This window comes from Manacus candei, unplaced genomic scaffold, assembly GCF_025592945.1.
Source record: "Manacus candei isolate 608988 ecotype Guabito, Panama unplaced genomic scaffold, ASM2559294v1 h1tg000150l, whole genome shotgun sequence".
NCBI classification, from domain to species: domain Eukaryota; kingdom Metazoa; phylum Chordata; class Aves; order Passeriformes; family Pipridae; genus Manacus; species Manacus candei.
In genome coordinates, this window is record NW_026138198.1 from 2,020,400 (window position 1) to 2,039,653 (window position 19,254).

Here is a 19,254-nt window from a genome sequence, read left to right on the forward strand (position 1 = left end):
TAAAGATCTTTTTCTTTGCTCCTGCATTAACACATTACATGGACTTGGAGCTGTTTTCCAGGACTTGGAGCTGTTTTCCAGGACTGGACCTGCCCATTTGGCTTTCAGTTTCCATGGAAAACGTGATTTTGAAGCAGTTGCAGAAAACACATGAGCTTAATATGAAGAAACACGGCCCAGAATCCACGGGATGGCAGAAAAATGGGAAAAATCGATTGAGCCGCTGGATTAATTAATCAAATCCTGCCATGTCCTGCGTTTGAAGGGTGTGGAAGATCCCGACCTAACGATTCCCATTTGGATTTTCCCAGGTTTCTACATGTACATCGAGACGTCCCGGCCCAGGCTGGAGGGGGAGAAGGCCAGGCTGGTCAGTCCCGTGTTCAGCGTCGCTCCCAAAAATCCCTACGGAGCCACCAACACGGCCTACTGCTTCAGCTTCTACTATCACATGTATGGACAGCACATAGGTGAGAGAAAGCCAGGGGGACCTCTGGGGGAGAGGCTTTTGGGGGAAAAACGGCAGGAAAAGTGGCCTCTGGGGTGAAGGAAAAGCAGGGGAGGACTCCCGGCACCTTCCAGGACCGGTTACAACCTAAAAGAGGGGCCTGAGAGCATCCAAATTGGTGCAAAATTCCAATTCCGGGTGATTAGGAACTCACAGGAGCCCCTCTGACAGTAAAATTCCAATTTCCACTGATCAGGAACTCACAGGAACCCCCAGGAACCCCTCTTATATCTGGGAAGAGTTTTCTGCATAAATGAGGTTTTAAAGAGGGAATATTCCAAATTATTGCAAAATTTCAATTTCCACTGATCAGGAACTCACAGGAGCCCCTCTGACAGCTGGGAAGAGTTTCCTGCCTGACTGAGGTTTTAAACAGGGAATTTTGCAATAATATGGAAAATTCCAATTTCCAAATTATTGCAAATTTCCAATTTCCACTAATCATGAACCCATAGGAACCCGTCTTATATCTGGGAAGAGTTTCCTACATGAATGAGGTTTTGAGCAGGGAATATTCCATATGGTTACAAAATCCCAATTTCCACTGATCAGGAACTCACAGGAGCCCCTCTGACAGTTGGGAAGTGTTTCCTGCATTAATGAGGTTTTAAACAGGGAATTTTCCAAATTATTGCAAAATTCCAATTTCCAAATTATTGCAAAATTCCGATTCCCACTGATCATGAACCCAAGGGAATCCCTCTTATATCTGAGAAGAGTTTCCTGCATGAATGAGGTTTTGAGCAGGGAATTTTCTGTAGTATTGCAAAATCCCAATTTCCACTAATCAGGAGCTCACAGGAGCCCCTCTTGCAGCTTTTCCTGCTCAAGTGAGGTTTTGAGTAGGAAATTTTCCAAATTATTGCAAAATCCCAATTTCCACTGATCATGAACCCATAGGAATCCCTCTTATATCTGGGAAGCATTTCCTGCCTGACTGAGGTTTTAAACAGGGAATTTTCCAAATTATTGCAAAATCCCAATTTCCACTGATCATGAATTCATAGAAGCCCCTCTTATATCTTGGAATAATTCCCTGCACGACTGAGGTTTTGAGCAGGGAATTTTAGAGCCTGAAAAGCCAAAACTTGATATTAGCAAGGATTTTTCTTGCTGCAAAGGAGCGTTTCGAGTCATTCCTGCCTAAATTCGGGATGGGGGAGGCAGCACCATTCCTCACGTGTGTGATGCAGCAGCACATCCTCCTTTGTACAAGTCAGGAACAATTTGCTCGCCAGCCATAGAAATCCATGTTTTCAAGGGATATCTCTAAGTCTATTTTTAGCCCCAGCTCTTCCAACATGCAGCTGTAATTTCTTCCCGTGGTCTGACAGCAAAAAATATAAAAAAATATTAAAAATCTAAAGCTCAGACAACCAATTTTTTCCCAAGTCCTCGAAATCCCCGCGGGGCGCTCGGTGCGCCAAGAGCTTTTCCAGGGTCGAGCTGACCCGACTGGATGTGTTTTTATCTAAATTCCAAGGGCAAACTCGTTTCAAATTTCAAACTCATCCTCCCAGCACGGTCTGGTGGTGGTTTTGTCAAAGCTCCTCCTGCCCCCGGGCCGAGCTGGGATTTTAAACGGAGCAGACAAGTTCACTCGGGGTATTTTTGGCGTCGGGAGAAGGTGGATGCGGCCCCAGGTGGGAATTTTCCTGGCTCTGGGTTGCAGCAGGAGCTGGGGGTTTATTGGGAGAAGTGATTGAGCCCGACATGCTCAGGGAAAACATATGAACTGCTTCATATGGGCATATTCTGGTGCAATTCTGGTTAAATTTTGGTCATATTTTGGTTAAATTCTGGTCATATTGTGGTCTCATTCTGGTTGAATTCTGGTCTCCTTCTGGTCGTATTCTGGTTAAATTCTGGTCACATTTTTGTTGTACTCTGGGTACATTTTTGTCAAATTGTGGTTAAATTCTGGATGTATTATGGTTGCATTCCGGTCATATTTTGGTTAAATTCTGCTAAAATTCTGGTCACATTCTGGTTAAGTTCTGGTCACATTCTGGTTGAATTCTGGTCACATTCTGGTTGAATTCTGGTCACATTCTGGTTGAATTCTGGTCACATTCTGGTTGAATTCTGGTCATATTTTTGTTGTACTCTGGGTACATTCTGGTCAAATTCGGGTTGGATTATGGTTGAATTCTGGTCATATTTTGGGTTAATTCTGGTCACAATCTGCTTAAATTCTGGTCACATTTTGGTTAAATTTTGGTCACATTCTGGTTGTATTCTGGTCATATTCTTGTTGCATTCTGGACACATTCTGGTTGAATTCTGGTCATATTCTGGTTAAATTCTTGTCATATTTTTGTTGTACTCTGGGTACGTTCTGGTTAAATTCTGGTTGGATTATGGTTGCATTCTGGTCACATTTTGGTTGAATTCTGGTAAAATTCTAGTCATATTCTAGTGAAATTCTGGTCACATTCTGGCCGAATTCTGGTCACATTCTGGTCATATTCTCATTGTATTCTGGTCACATTCTGGTCATATTCTCATTGTATTCTGGTCACATTCTGGTCACATTCTCATTGTATTCTGGTCACATTCTGGTCATATTCTTGTCGAATTCTAGTTGCATTCTGGTCATATTTTTATTGCATTCTGGTCACGTTCTGGTTGAATTCTGGTCAAACTCTGGTTGAATTCTAGTCAAACTCTGGTTGAATTCTGGTCAAACTCTGGTTGAATTCTGGTCATATTCTGGTAAAATTTTGGTTGTATTCTGGTTGCACTCTGATCATGTTGTGGTCACATTCTGGTTGTACTCTGGTCAAGCTCTGGTCATATTCTGGTTGCATTCTGGTCATACCAACCTGTTTCTTGTATATGACCATGAAGAGCAAATTGAGAACATAAAGGGGCCAAGAGTGTTTCTGGAACACCTGACAAAGTATTTGGGTTGTAAAGTAAAGGGTTGGGATAAAGTATAAGAAAAAAAAACGTGATTTTGGGTGGGATTTGGGGTATTTTTCCTGGATTACCTTTTCAGTAATATCTGTTGTAAGCATTTTTTGCTGAGATCACCTTTTTCCTGTTGAAAAGGAAGGGTCCCCCTGGAAGGCACCTTAAAGCTCATCTTGTTCCACCTCTTTCCACTAGAACTGGTTACTCAGAGCCCCATCCAGTATAAAATTACATTTTATTCTGTCTTTAAGGAGCAAACTGACAGAAAAAATAGTGAATTAATACCATCAACCACGTGTTTGATTGCTTAATTCAAAATTTTAACCCCTCAGAATGACAAAATCAAGCAAAACGTGAAATAAATGATGAAGTCAGCAAACATAGAAACCATTTGGTCAGCCAGAGGGGAAATCTGTCCCTGATATTGTTCCTGTGAGGATCATGAAAAGGAAAACCTAATGAGTGATGAAATTTTTAAGATTTCAGTGCAATGAGCACAAACTGAAAAAGAATCGTTTCTATTTAAACAGAGAAATAAACATTTTTTTTAATTCTGAGGGCAGTCAAACACTGGCACAGGTTGCCCAGAGAGGCTGGGGGGGAGTCTCTTTCCTTGGAGATTCCAAAATCCAGTTGTCCCTGGCCCTGCAAAGGTGCTTTGAGCAGGGGATTGAATGGGATGATCCCCAGAGATGCCTCCAACCTCTGTGAGAAATAGTTAATTGGTAATAGATATTTTCAGAATCACATGTTATTAAGGATTGCTCCCCTGTGGATAATTCTAAATCTCATTGCTGGAACAGATTGACTGTTTTATCATGAGCTGTTGGAAGCCTTGACCCTTCACCAGGCTCTGGAATTTGCAGCCAGTGTGTGGAAGGTCTTCCTTATCCCCCTTTGGGAATGAGCAGGGCCAGTCAGGGCAGCTGTTGGCATTCCCTGCTCATGGATCTATCAACAAGAGCAGGGGAGAAGCTGCTAAATGAGACTTTGTATGTCACAGAAACACAGAGTGCTTTGGGTTCAAAGAGATCTTAAAGCTCATCTTGTTCCACGGGCAGGGACACCTTCCACTGGCCCAGGTGGCTCCAACCTGGCCTTGGAAACTTCCAGGGATCCAGGAGCAGCCACAGCTTCTCTGGGAATTCTATTCCAGGGCCTCCCCACCCACCCAGCCAGGATTTCCTTCCTCATATCTAATTTATGATCTAATATATGATCTCTCTGCTGTAGGACCCATAAGATTTCCAGGCAGTGTCAGGGTTATTATTCCTGTGTCTCAGGCTGGGGGAGCTGGGGGGGTTCCCCTGGAGAAGAGAAGGCTCCAGGGAGAGCTGAGAGCCCCTTGCAGGACCTGAAGGGGCTCCAGGAGAGCTGGAGAGGGACTGGGGACAAGGCATGGAGGGACAGGACACAGGGAATGGCTTCCCACTGCCAGAGGGCAGGGAGAGATGGGATACAGGGAAGGAATTCCTGGCTGGGAGGGTGGGGAGGGACTGGACTGGAATTCCCAGAGAAGCTGGTGTGAGATGGATGGAGATCTGAACATATGTAAGGACACAGATCTGCTGGGATGGGTCCAGAGGAGGCTCCAGGATGATCAGAGGATGGAGCAGCTCTGCTGGGAGGAAAGGCTGGGAGAGCTGGGATTGTTCAGCCTGGAGAGGAGAAGCTTTGGGGTGACCTGATTGTGGCCTTCCAGGACCTGAGGGATCTACAGGAAAGATGGAGAGAGACTGTGGACAAGGGATGGAGGGACAGGACACAGGGAATGGCTTCCCACTGCCAGAGGGCAGGGAGAGATGGGATACTGGAAGGAATTGCTGGCTGGGAGGGTGGAGAGGCCCTGGAATAGAATTCCCAGAGAAGTTGTGGCTGCCCCTGGATCCCTGAAGTGTCCAAGGCTGGGTTGAAGGTGTCCCTGCCCATGGCAGGGGGTGGCACTGGATGGGCTTTAAGGTCCTTCCAACCCAAACCATTCCATGATTATAATAATATTATGTTATATTAAATAAGTTTGGAAGAGGGATGAGGCCCAGCAACCTCTCCAGCCCTGCCCAGCCCTGTGTCACAGCCCCAGCCTGTGGGTTCCCTGCTCAGGGAACCCTCCTGAACATTCCCTTTTGCTTTAGCTCTTTTCCTGCCTCTGCCCCCTCCCCTGTATTCCCAAGCTGGAATTCCACAGTGGGAGCTCCCCCAGCTCCTCCAGGGAAGATGTGAGGCCTCATCCCAGGCCCCCTGCTGAAAGTGCTGTGAGGGGAATATTTGCTGCTCCATTACATGGGGGGGGGGTTGATGTTTTTCAAGGCCCTGAGTTTGGCTCTTGCTGGAAATAAGAAGTTTTTATGAGCAGGAGCTGAGTCACTGTGCAGCTGCCTCAGAGCTGGGAGCTTGCATTGCAAATATCATCTCTATGAGCTGCCCAGCTGCCAGGCCAAGCCCCCTAAAAAAAAAAAACCCACTGCTCTTGTGTGAACTTGACTGTCTGAACCTTCTCAAATCAAGGCAGATGTAAAGAGTTACAGAGAACAAAGAGGCACCGCTGCCCCACACGTCTGCAGACAACAACAGTGGGCAAATAGGACCCAAACCTCAAAGTTATGGGAATTATTGACCCCTGAGAAATGAAATCAAGGTGTTTTCTGGCCCTCTGGTCATACCAAGCCTGTTTCTGGTATATGACCATGATGGGCAAATTCAGAATATGAAGGGTCCAAGAGTGTTTCTGGAATAGCTGATAAAGTGTTTGGGTTGAAAAGTAAAGGGTTGGGATAAAGTATAAGAAAAACAGCCAAGGCTGAAGTCTGTCCACAAACCAGTGGTTTTGGGTGTGATATAAGGATTTACAGAGAACAAAGAGTCACCACTGCCCCACACATCTGAACACAACAACAGCGGGCAAATAAGACCAAAATCTCCAAACTCTGGGAGTTATTGACCCCTGATAAATGAAAAATATATATGAATAAATGAAATCTCTTACCTGTTGTAAATAATGTCTGTGCTGGAACCAGTAACTTCATGGTCAGCAGTGGGTAAAGACACAGCTCTGGGGGTTTTTCCTCCACAGGGAGGGAGTTTTCTGAGGGGATTTTAACTCAGAGGATATTGTTGGCCTTCAAAAATACCCCTTGGCAGCAGTAAGGTCACATCACATTGATGTCCAAGGTAGATCTGGCAGGCTCTGGGGCACTCCAGGAGCTTAAAGATGTGCTGAGTAAACAGGAAGCTGGACAGTTTTTATCATAGAATCATAAAATCATAGAAGGTTTGTGTTGGAAGGGACCTTAAAGATCATCTAGCCTTCCACCAGCCCAGGTTGTTCTGGGCTTGGACACTTCCAGGGATGGGGCAAAACCTGAACCATGAGCCCAACTCCTTCTCCAAACCTTTTTCCTGGCTGGAGTTTTTAGTGACCACTAAATCTCCCCCACCCTCAAGAAATACTCGCTCCAGACTCCCCCTCTCAGGAGAACGGGAACAAAATGTCCTTTTCTGGTGCCTCGTTTCTAAAAAAACACCCCACTTTTGATAAATAAATGGTTATTTGGACTTTTGATAAATAAATGGTTATTTGGATCTCAATTGCCCTTTGAAACGGGACACACATTCCAGGACTTATTAAAATGAGAGGACTGAGAGGTAAAAACGACTCCCAGGAGGGTTGTGTAAGTTCTCAGCCTTCCCAAGTTGAAAAGGTTTGGAATATATGACAAGAAACTCTCCCCACGTGTTCAGACCCAGAAGAAAATGGGAATGGGGGTGAGGAGGGGACCCTGCTGTGCTCACCTTCCATGGGAAGGCCTGACCAACTCCAGATCTCCTCTTTTCCAGGAAGCCTGAACGTTTACCTGAGGCTGAAAGGTCAGACTGCAATAGAGAACCCCCTGTGGTCTTCGAGTGGGAATAAGGGCCAGCACTGGAACCAAGCCCGTGTGAACATCAACCCCCCCACCTCATTCCAGGTAACCCCTCGAGCTCTGGGAATGGGAGGAGTTGATTTTGGAGGTTTGGGAGGAGGAGAATGTGCCCTCTGACCATACATGGAATCGTAGAATCAGCTGGGTTGGAAGGGACCTCTGAGATCATCCAGTCCAACCCTTGATCCAACCCCGCCGTGGTTCCCAGCCCATGGCACTGATGCCACATCCAGTCTGTCCTTAAACACCTCCAGGGATGGAGAATCCACCCCTTCCCTGGGCAGCCCATTCCAATGGCTGAGCACCCTCTCTGCAAAGAAATTCTTCCTGATCTCCAACCTCCCCCTCCCCTGGCACAGCTGCAGACCCAGCCCTCTTGTCTTGCTGAGAGTTGCCTGGGAAAAGAGACCAACCCCCCCTGGCTCCCCCCTCCTGGCAGGGAGTTGCAGAGAGTGAGGAGGTCTCCCCTGAGCCTCCTCTTCTCCAGGCTGAGCCCCCCCAGCTCCCTCAGCCTCTCCTCACAGCACTTGTGCTCCAGTCCCTTCCCCAGCCTCGTTGCTCTCCTCTGGCCCTGCTCCAGCCCCTCCATGGCCTTCCTGAGCTGAGGGCCCAGAACTGGACACAGCACTCCAGGGGTGGCCTCCCCAGCGCTGAGTCCAGGGCAGGAATCCCTTCCCTGGCCCTGTTGGCCACCCTGTTCCCGAGCCAGGCCAGGATCCATTGGCCCTCTTGTCCCCCTGGGCACACTCTGGCTCCTGTTCAGCTCCCTGTCCATCCCCACTCCCAGCTCCCTTCCTGCCTGGCTGCTCTCCAGCCCCTCTGGCCCAGCCTGGAGCTGCCGGGGGTTGTTGTGGCCAAAGGGCAGGACCCGGCCCTTGGCCTGGTGGAACCTCATCCCCTTGGAATCAGCCCATGGATCCAGCCTGTGCAGGTCCCTCTGCAGAGGGACCCTTCCCTTCTGCCCCAACATCTCACAGCTTCTTCTCACCTCTGAAAGCTGCTTTATGTCCAGATAATTGCTCTGTGAGCACCAGGAGCTCGGTAATGCCACACAGAGCACAGCAGCTCTTTGCTCGGAGACAAAATATCCTTCAGCTCGCATGAGATGCTGGTGGTGACAGAAAACATGGTTTTATTTCAGGATATAAAATGGCTCGCTGTGGAAAATTATTTCGGGCCTGTGTAGAGCGGCTGCGTTAAAGGTCTCTAAAAATCTGTGTGTTTTGTGCAGACAAAGGAGTGATTTGTGAGCCTTTGCTGTGAGGCAGCAAAGCATCTGTGCTGCCCACCCAGAGCCCCCGGTGAACGAGTTCTGTGACAGGTTTTCACACATTTCGTGTTTGGTTTGACAGTGAGACGCTGATAGACTGTTACAGGCAGTTCTCATCCACCCTCGGAGCTGGTTGGAACTGGAACAGAGCCAAAAAAAGCAGCTGCTGGGAGCGACCTTTGTGTGTGAGAGGTGGGAGTGTTGTCATGGAAAGCTGGAGCAGGCAGCCCTGCGGTGGGGATGGTTCCTCTGACCCCTCCCTGTCACCTCCAGGTGCTCCAGGGGAGAAAATGGGTTTTGGGGATCCCAGAATGGTTTGGGTTGGAAGGGACATTAAAGCCCATTCATTGCCACCCCCTGCCACGGGCAGGGACACCTTCCACTATCTCAGATTGCTCCAACCTGGCCTTGGAAAAGTCCTCCAGTGCAAGTCAAAACTCCCATATAAACATTCACATTGGGATTCACCCTGTGGACAATTCCTGGTTCTGACCCTCTGTTCTTATTTATAGATAAATGTGGAATTATTTATAAATAAGAGCTATAAATAAATGTATACTTATTTCTGCATGAGAAACATCGACAGGAGAGACATGATTTGGCACCTGGGATTGCAAAAGCATTGGATGGAGGGAATCAGAGGAAAACTGAAGGAGAGGGAATTGTGAGGTGTAGAGATACATGATAGAGAGCTGGGGGGTTCACCTGGAGAAGAGAAGGCTCCAGGGAGACCTGGGAGCCCCTTGCAGGGCCTGGAGAGCTGAAGAGGGACTGGGGACAAGGGATGGAGGGACAGGACAAGGGGGAACGGCTTTAAGCTGGAAAAGTGTAGATTTAGGTGGGATATTGGGAAGGAATTGGTGGCTGGGAGGGCGGGGAGGCCCTGGAATAGAATTCCCAGAGAAGCTGTGGCTGCCCCTGGATCCCTGGAAGTGTCCAAGGCCAGGTTGGAGCAACCTGGGCTAGTGGAAGGTGTCCCTGCTCATGGCAGGGGTGGCACTGGGTGGGCTTTAAGGTCCTTCCAACCCAAACCATTCTGGAATTCTGTGATGTTTGAGGGGAACAAAGTGGCAGAATTGGGGTAGGAGAGGGCAGAGAGGAGGGGTCTGAGCATTAAAGCACAAATGGGGCCAAGTACAAGGAGCTGCTCAGAGTTGTGGAGTTTTTTTCCCTGGTGTAGTCAGGAGAAATCCAAGAAATCTGAACAGTAAAGGAGAGAGAAATGATTTTGTACCTGAACATAAGAAATGGCCTGGGAAAGGGAGGGAAGAAATGGCATTTGGGATGGTCTGTTGGCCATGAGCAGGGATTTGGGATGATCTGATGGTGCTCCCTGTGTGTCTGGCTGAGCTCAGAGCAGCCCATGGGCCCAGCTGGGCTCTCTCAGCCTGGGGCTCCTGTTGTGCTGCAGCCCCAATTAACCAGCAGCAGTTAATTGGTGACCCCTGGCTGGGGGTGCTGATGGAGATGGGGTAGGATGAGGCTCTCAGGTGGGTTTTGGGGTGTCCTGGGCAGGATCAGGAGTTGGAGTTGGATGATCCTTGAGGGTTCTTTCCTCCTCAGGATATTCCATGATTCCATTACTGGTTCTGTGATTCCATAAATGACTGCAAAAGCTGAAACCAAAGTGATTTGAGGGATCTGAGAGGGCTTCTGGAGACCCCAGGGGTCACTTCTGCAACAGCTCACCTCCCTGGCATTGCTTAAAACCCACATTGTCTCTCCCTGGATCACCCAGTGAAGCTCCTCTCCTTGGCTATTTTTCACCTTTTACATTGTTGTGTTTAAAGGCTTCAGCATAAAATAAATGTAAAGCCACGAAGCTCTGCCCCAAATATAACAAATAAATGTCAGAGTGCTTGGAACCTTAAATTACAGTTTTGAGCAGCTCTTGCATCGAGCAAACTTTATTTTCCATTTAGGAGCCTAAGTAGGAAAGAATATAAACCTCCCAGTTAAATTTAAGGAGAGGGAATTGAAGTGAATCTTGGCAGTAAGACAGTAAACTGACATGGAAATTAAAACTTTTTATAGGTTAATTTATAGGGGTAAAAGATTTTATGCCTTCTCAGTCCCTGTGATAAAGAACAAAGCTCCTGCCATGAGGAACTGGGAGGACTGCAGTGCTTTGAATCACAAGTGATTGCATAAATCTGTCTCAGATATTCCCTTTTCCAGTATTTTTAAGGAATGAACACCAAAAATAAGGAGAGCATAGAAAGGGGTCAGTTTTGGTTCAGAGTTGTGCAGCAGGATATGGGGATTATGTGGATGATTGTGATTGGATTTATTGCTGTGGCCAATAATAACTCGTATTATAAAAGTTACATATAATATAATTATATTATATATAATTATGTAATAATTATGTTATTTTTAAATATATATCTATTATCGCAAAGTATTGTGGTGCCATCAGGGTGGGGTCCCTCCTGGTGGGTCAGGGACACCCCCTCACTGTCTGAACATCTCAGACAAGCCCAGGTGAGGCTCAGCTCACCCAGTCCCAGCTTTAGTCCCAGTTTGTGTCCCAGGCTGGGCTGGGAACATCCCCCTTTCCAGTCCTGGGCCTTGCAGGGTTCCCAGTCCCAAAGCCCCAGAGCCTCAGGCACAGGGTGGGAGTGTTGGGGTGTCCTGGGCAGGGCCAGGGCTTGGACTCCATGATCCTGGTGGGTTCAGCTCAGGATATTCCATGAGCTGTGGAGCTGCTTTAGGATTTTCTCTCTGGATTTGACCAGATCTCAGCACTTTTTGCTCACCCATCCCAAAGTGAGTGTCCCCTATCTTTGGGCTGGATGGACCTGCAGGTGTGCCAGGGCCCTGGAGGGAAAGGGAGAAGGGCTGGGGAGGGAGGGGAGCACACAAGGGAAGAGCCAACTACCTTTTGTGTCATCCCAGAAGCTCCTCTACATCATATTTGGAGCCTGGCCTGGAAGGTAAAAATCTGTCTGAAGTCCTGTGGAAGAATCATGGAATCACAGAACGGGTTTGGGTTGGAAGGGACCTCAAAACCCACCTTGTTTCACCCCCTGCCACAGGTAGGGACACCTTCCACCAGCCCAGGTTGCTCCAAACCCCACCCAGCCTGGCCTTGGACACTCCCAGGGAAGAAGCACAAGCTGAATCCCACAGGGACACTCAGGACAGGCTTATAGGGTTGTATTTCCATGCCCTAGTTGAGTCTTTGGTGTGCCCCTGAGTCCTTCTATTCTCCAGCTAAATGCAGTATTTTTAACACTTTGTAAAGCCACAGAAACACAGACAATGGGGGTTTTTTTGGGATATTGATATGGGATTCTGATCATCTGGCAGCTCCTGCTCCGTGCTGTGCCAACACTCCTCTGATTTGTTCTGAGTGTGTGGCCAGGCTGGCTGATGGCAAACCCCATCTCTGAGGGCCATAAACCACGCTGCCAAATGCACAGTTTAATTAAATGCTGCCTCTTGTCTTTGTCTGGGGTCCTTTTGTCTGGAAACAGAGTTTTTCATTGTCAGGGAAAATTTGACTTTAAACCCCATTGACTGGGCTGTGCCTGCTGCCAAGGAGCAGGAAAGGGAGATGTACTTTGTAGGGGGGAAAGAGAACTTTCTTCTGGAGCTGGAAACTTTCCTCTGGAGCTGGAAACCTCCCCTCATCAGTGGCAGGGACAAAAAATTGTCAGAGGGACAATTGCTTGAGACACTGTTTTCAGACAATGGGGTAAATTATGGAAAAACTTGCTGTTTGCCTCATTATTCCCTGCTGCATTAATATCCACCCTGTTTTAGTAATTAACCTGCAGTAATTAACCTGCAACATCTCTTGGTAATAAAATACTGGTGGAGTGTTTTAACCCTTGTGGTTATTTGGTGCTCCAAGCACAGACCTGTCACCTGGCTCAGGACACCCCAGGGAGGCTGTAAATACACCCCTTTTATCCCAGCTTTTTCCTGCAGGGTCAGGAACCTCTGGGAATGCTCAGCTCAGCAAAAGAATTAGATAAAATTGGATATTAGGAGAAATTCCTTCATGGAAAGGGTTCAGGGCAGGGGTGGAGCTCCCATCCCTGCAGGGATTTCAAAGCCCTGTGGATGTGACACTTGGGGACATGGGGTGGCCCTGGCAGTGCTGGGGATGGTTGGACTCAATAAAATCAGAGTTCTTTTCCAACTTTAATGATCCCACAGGATTCTCTGTGTCCATGGCAAGGCTGAGGGACCTTTTCCTCCGTGGAAAGCCATGTATTACAGTGGCATAGTGGTGAAGCTCCTCTGGAGACACCAGGTGACAGCAGGGCCCAAAATTAGCACCTCTGATGTTTTTCAGCTCCTTCTGAAGAGGAAAAGCCTTCACAGCTCACACCCCCTCTGTGTCCACCCTCAAGCACATGGGAATTGGTTTTTTTACCCCACAGAAAGTGGGTGGGAATCATTCCAAGCCCCTCCAGGTGGTTCAATGCCGGGCCAAACTCAACTGGACTCCATGACCTTGGAGGGCTTTTCCAACCTTAATGATTCTTTGGGATTCTGTGTGTCCATGGCCAAGGCTGAGGGACCTTTTCCTCTGTGCAAGGGCAGAGCAGAGAATCCCGTGTGTGGTGTGATGTCTGGTGGCATCACACACCTTCTCTGGATGCTGTGCATCCAGCTGGTGATTTACAGGATCATCTTCCAGTGGGGAATGTCTCTGACTCCTCTGTGTTTTCCTGCAGTCTGTGCTCCAGCGGATGCTCAGTCTTTCCTTACCTCAGGTGGCAGGAGTTTCTTGGAGAAACACCCCAAATCTCCTTAAAGCTTTAATTCCATTTAATCCTGCTCTCTGCTTCAGGAATACCAGACTTAAATCAGCCACACATTCCATTTAGCACAGGGATGAAGCTGCTCTGGAGACACCAGGTGACAACTGGGCCCAAAAATTAGCGCCTCTGATATTTTTCAGCTCCTTCTGAAGAGGAAAAGCCTTCACAGCTCACACCCCCTCTGTGTCCACCCTCAAGCACAGAGGAACAGGTGCCTTCATTTACTGAAAAATGCTTTTTGTTCTGGTTGTTTTAACTTGTTTTTTGCACCACAGAAGGTGGCCAAGAATCATTCCAGGCCCCTCCAGGTAGTTCAGTGCCGTGGCCGACACAAGTGAAGGTTTTTCCACTCATCACCCTCTGATCTTGATCTACTTCTTCTTCATTGCTCTGCAGCTCATCTTTGAAGGGATCCGTGGCCCTGGCATCGAAGGGGACATTGCCATCGATGACGTGTCCATCGTGGAAGGGGAGTGCATGAAGTCAGACCAACCGGCCAACAGTAAGTGCTGCTTCTCCACACAAGGGGCAGAAAGGTCCTCAGGGGTTTATTTATCTTAGACAACTCCCAGAATAGATTTTTTTTCCAGAAGGACAATACCTGGTTTGGTTGGAGAGGCTTAAATTGTAGTGTTTTCCTTGGAAATGGCTTTGTTCAGGTAGTGGGTGAGCAGAGGTGCCAGTGAAAGGCTGGGGGGTGTTGGGCAGAGAGATCAGTGGGTGACTCTCCACGGTGGGTTGGGCTGGACAACCACAATTTTTTCCAGGAGAACAATATCTGGCTTGGTTGTAGAGGCTTAAATTGGAATGTTTTCCTTGGAAATGTTTTTTTTTCAGAGGGAAAAATGCTGTCTGAGCAGAGATATCAGTGAAAGGGTGTTGGGCAGAGAGAGTAGTGGGTGACTCTCCAAGGTGGGCTGGGATGGGCAGCCACAGTTTAGTTGTGGGGTGGATTTTCACCCCAATATCTCTGCCCTCTTTAGTTGTGGGGTAGATTTTCACCCCAATGTCTCTGCCCTATTTAGTTGTGAAGTGGATTTTCATCCCAGTGTCTCTGCCCTGTTTAGTTGTGAGGTGGATTTTCATCCCAATATCTCTGCCCTCTTTAGCTGTGAGGTGGATTTTCATCCCAGTGTCTCTGCCCTATTTAGTTGTGGGGTGGATTTTTTCCCAATATCTCTGCCCTCTTTAGTTGTGAGGTGGATCTTCATCCCAATATCTCTGCCCTATTTGGTTTTGAGGTGGATTTTCACCCCAATGTCCCTGCCCTATTTAGCTGTGAGGGTTGTTCTCATCCCCTGTGTGTAGAAGGTGATCTTGTCCCTGCAGGGGAGGTTGGTGGCCCTCAGTGGGACATGTGGGGACATCCCAAGTGAGCCCCTCCTGCCACCTCCACATGACTGTGCAGCTCCTGGTGGGTGAGCCCTCGATTTTCTAAAGCCCTGTAGAGTTCTGACTGTGTCTAGACAGCTCTTTAATTGTCCTTTTTCCCCCCTTTTCTGTAGATTTACGATCAGGTGCTGTTGGGACATTCTCACATATACGACTCCTCCCACTTCTCCTCCTCATGTCTGTCTTAAGTCATCAGAGGTGACCTTATCCTGGCAGAGGCTACAAAAGATTCACCAGGCACTGGCATGAAGAAGAAAAGAGTCTTTGTAAAACGGACATTTTAAAAACAAACTACCAAAGATTCCTCCACTGAACTGACTCGAGAAAGTTAAATAAGTACGTAAATAAATAATTAAAAAATGAACAGAACAAAACAAACAAACAAAAAAAAAAGGTAATTAAGAAAGCACTGGGGACATAAAAGGCATCACGAGCCACGTGTGAGGATGGGATCTGGCCTAAGGAAGGAAGAGACCTTCAGGTGCTTTTGTGGTCAATGATGAATTGAGCATCATCTGGTTGAACTCTCGGCGAAGAGCTATAGAAACCCTTGTCAAAGCACAAAAAGTCATGGCTGGTTTTGTTTCAAATGAATAGTTTGCTTGTTACCATGGAAACCTAATGGCCTGCCAAAAAAAAAAAACAAAAACAAAAACAAAAAAAAAGGAGAGAGGAAATAAAGAACAAGAAAAAAGAGAGAGAGAAACACCTCACTGTAAACAGGGTATGTGAAGAGCTGGCATTCATTTCCCCCTGCAGAAGGTTTTTTAGTGTGGAGTTAAACAAATGTAGGCCCTTCCTACTTTGGCTGTCGCCTCCCTTAGGGAATCACCCGGGATCAGAGCCGGTTTCAGACGTTCCTGTTTTCATTTCTCATGGCTCTGCTTGAGAACTGTGTGTGCTGTCTCCTCTTTGCATGCATTTCCCAGCCAGGACGTGCCACCCTGGGCTTTACACGTTATTACACGGGATTTTTCCGGGATTTTCGGAGTTTGCTTGCGGCCACTTCGCCCCCTCCCCTCTCCCTCCTCCCCTCCTCCCCTCCTCCCCCGACCCGAGTCATCCGTTCCAACGAAGGGAAGAAACCAAACCACCGTCTTTTATAAATTGCCATGGAAACCAAGTGCCTTCAATGAAACAAGCCTGAGTTAAAACAAAAAAACAAAACTAACAAAACAAACAAACAAAAAATAAAACAAACAGAAACGAAATATATTTAAATATATATATATATATTAAAAAAAGAATAAATGTAAGGAGAATAACGGTTTCAAAAGGAAGTTTTTGCACTGCTAAAAAACGTGGGTTGTGCAAACTCTTTTTTCTAAACAAACTACGGAGCCTGGGTGTGCAGGGCAAGGAGATGGAGCCGCTTCCGGAGATGGAGGGATGGATGGATGGATGGATGGGATGGATCTTGCTTCCAGAGATGATGGATGGGATAGACCTCGCTTCCAGAGACGGATGGATGGATGGATGGGATGGACCTCGCTTCTGGAGATGATGGATGGATGGATGGGATGGACCTCGCTTCTGGAGATGGATGGATGGATGGGATAGACCTCGCTTCCGGAGATGGATGGATGGGATGGACCTCACTTCCAGAGATGGATGGATGGATGGATAGGATAGGATAGACCTCGCTTCTGGAGATGATGGATGGATGGATGGGATGGACCTCACTTCTGGAGATGGATGGATGGATGGGATGGACCTCGCTTCTGGAGATGATGGATGGATGGATGGGATGGACCTCAAAGCTGCTACCTGAGCCTTCCTTTGGGATGAGGGATTTGTTGGTGTGACCTCCCAGATGGCCACGACCTTTCAGCTTCTTATCCCTTAAAAAACAGCATCCATCGGGAATGGGAATGGGAATGGGAGCAGCGCTCTTGCCGTCGCCGTTCCGGGTTCTCCGGTGGGTCAACCAGAGGCAGAGGCTGTTGGGACACACAAGGTGGGGAGACGCGGGAGGGATTTTCCCGCTCCCACCCTCCACTGGAGGAGGGGGAGTCGTTTAGGGGGGATTTATTCCCAGAATTCCCCCGAGGAACCGCCGAGCTCGACGCGCCGAGGGGGCTCAACGCGCCTCCTCCTCCGGGCGCTGAGCACGAGAGGTTATTATTTTATTTTTTTTTTGTTATCATAGCAAAATTTAAAAAAAAAAAATAATACTCTTAAAAAATTTAAAAAAAAAAAATTAAAAAAAAAATAAAATCCCACTTTTACAAGGAGAAAAATAAAAAAAACCAAACCCCATGTGGGTTCGAGCCACCCCCCCCCCCCGACACGTGCCGTTAGCCAGCCGGTTTTCCACTGCATTGTAAAAGTTCCCTCCTTCCAGTTGACAATTTGAAGACCTTTTTTTCCTTTAAATTATCTCAGCTTTTAACTTCATTTAAAAAAAAAAAAAAAAAAAGAAAAAAAAAAAAGAAAGGACTTTCGTCTAAGGGAGAGTATTATTATTATAATTATTATTATTATTATTATTATTATTATTCCGTGTTCTCTCGACGCCCTGAGATCGAAAAAAAAAAAAAAGACAAACAAACAAACCGCCTGATATGCAAATAATTGGAGTAAAACCGTGAAAACAAACAAACAAACGAGGAGAATATTTGCAAACACGAGTATAAAAAGCACAACGAGATGCAGTAAAACGATGACAAGGCTTGATTTTTTTTTTTTTTTTTTTTTTATTCTGTAGAGAAATGTTTGTGCAAATTCAGTAATTCAACTGAAGAGATAATTTTACAGCTGTTCAATAAAGCCTCTTTCCAGGTAAGGTATGACAAGTGGTGTGTGTGTTTGTTGAGCAGTGAGGCCCCCAAAATGGCCTGGCCTGGGCTTTCCCTTCGTCAGCTGGTGGTGTCTGAAGGTCTAATGGTCCATACTGGGGATGCTGGGGGGGCTGGAGCCTTCCTGGGATATTGGCTCCTGGCTTTGGAGGCACTTTGTGGGGTCTGGGAGATGGTGGGAGCTCTGGTTTGGATGGACTGTGGGGTCTGGAAAACCGTGGGAGCTCTGAGTCTGGATGGACTGTGGGGTCTGGAAAACTGGGAGCTCTGAGTCTGGATGGACTGTGGGGTCTGGAAAATAAGGGGAGCTCTGGTTTGGATGGACTGTGGGGTCTGGAAAACCGTGGGAGCTCTGAGTTTTAATGGACTGTGGGGTCTGGAAAACTGGGAGCTCTGAGTCTGGATGGACTGTGGGGTCTGGATGGACTGTGGGGTCTGGAAAACCATGGGAGTTCTGAGTCTGGATGGACTGTGGGGTCTGGAAAATCGTGGGAGCTCTGAATCTGGATGGACTGTGGGGTCTGGAAAGTAATGGGAGCTCTGAGTTTGAATGGACTGTGGGGTCTGGAAAATAATGAGGTCTCTGAGTCTGGATGGACTGTGGGATCTGGAAAACCATGGGATTTCTGAGTCTGGATGGACTGTGGGGTTTGGAAAACTGGGAGCTCTGATTTTGGATGGACTGTGGGGTCTGAAAAAACATGGGAGCTCTGAGTCTGGATGGACTGTGGGGTCTGGAAAACAATGGGATCTCTGAGTCTGGATGGACTGTGGGGTTTGGAAAATTGGGAGCTCTGATTCTGGATGGACTGTGGGGTCTGGAAAATAATGAGGTCTTTGAGTCTGGATGGACTGTGAGGTTTGAAAAACCATGGGATTTCTGAGTCTGGATGGACTGTGGGGTCTGGAAAATAATGAGGTCTCTGAGTCTGGATGGACTGTGGGGTTTGAAAAACCATGGGATTTCTGAGTCTGGATGGACTGTGGGATTTGACACCCTTAAAAACACAAACCACCAAATTTCCCATTGGAATCACTGGATTTTGAGGGTTGATGGCTGGCTGGAGGACCAGCTCAGGTATGGCAAGACACTGCTGAGATTTTTGAGCAGGAGGTTGTTGTCTCATTACTGAGGACGTGTGGAATCCAAACCTGGATGTGTCTCCTCCCGCTGATGTCTTGGGAAGGCCACAGAACCGATGGATGGTCCAAGAGGCTCCACCTTTGGAAGGGTCTGGCTTTGCCCAAGGCCACTGAGAGCCCTGACAGAAGTGGACTCGTTCTCCTCTGGCATTTCTCATCCATGTGTGACCTGGGTGGCTCCTTTTCCCCTCATTTTCTGGTCGGAGCAGCACTTCAGGGATGCTCCAGGCTGGAGCCTCAGCAGGCTCTGCAGGAGATCCCACAGATCAGGGACCTGGTCCTGCTGTGTTTTATGATGCACAACCTCACTGTCCTGAGCCTGGAATATTCCTGCACTATGGAAAAAAAAAAAAAAGAGTGGCAACCTGTCAATAATTTTCACGGAATCCCAGATTCCCAGAGTGGTTTGGGTCGGAGGAGACCTTAAAGCTCATCTCGTTCCACCCCCCTGCCACGGGAGGGATGCTGTCCATGAAACCAGGTTGAAGGAGCACGTGAAACATTCCATCTCCTTTCAAATATTTTTCCT

The 19,254-nt window shown here is 47.5% G+C and overlaps 1 protein-coding gene across 1 annotated transcript in view; it reads left to right on the top strand.

Moving 5' to 3' along the window:
- Window positions 1–15,995, top strand: part of MDGA2 (MAM domain containing glycosylphosphatidylinositol anchor 2) — a 293,882-nt gene extending 277,887 nt beyond the window's left edge. The window contains exons 14-17 of the mRNA XM_051772102.1: window positions 312–470; window positions 7,259–7,389; window positions 13,789–13,894; window positions 14,898–15,995. Of these exons, the coding sequence (XP_051628062.1) occupies window positions 312–470; window positions 7,259–7,389; window positions 13,789–13,894; window positions 14,898–14,986 (485 nt within the window). The 3' untranslated portion in view covers window positions 14,987–15,995. The remainder of the gene's footprint in view (window positions 1–311; window positions 471–7,258; window positions 7,390–13,788; window positions 13,895–14,897) is intronic.
- The last annotated feature ends 3,259 nt before the right edge of the window (window positions 15,996–19,254 follow it).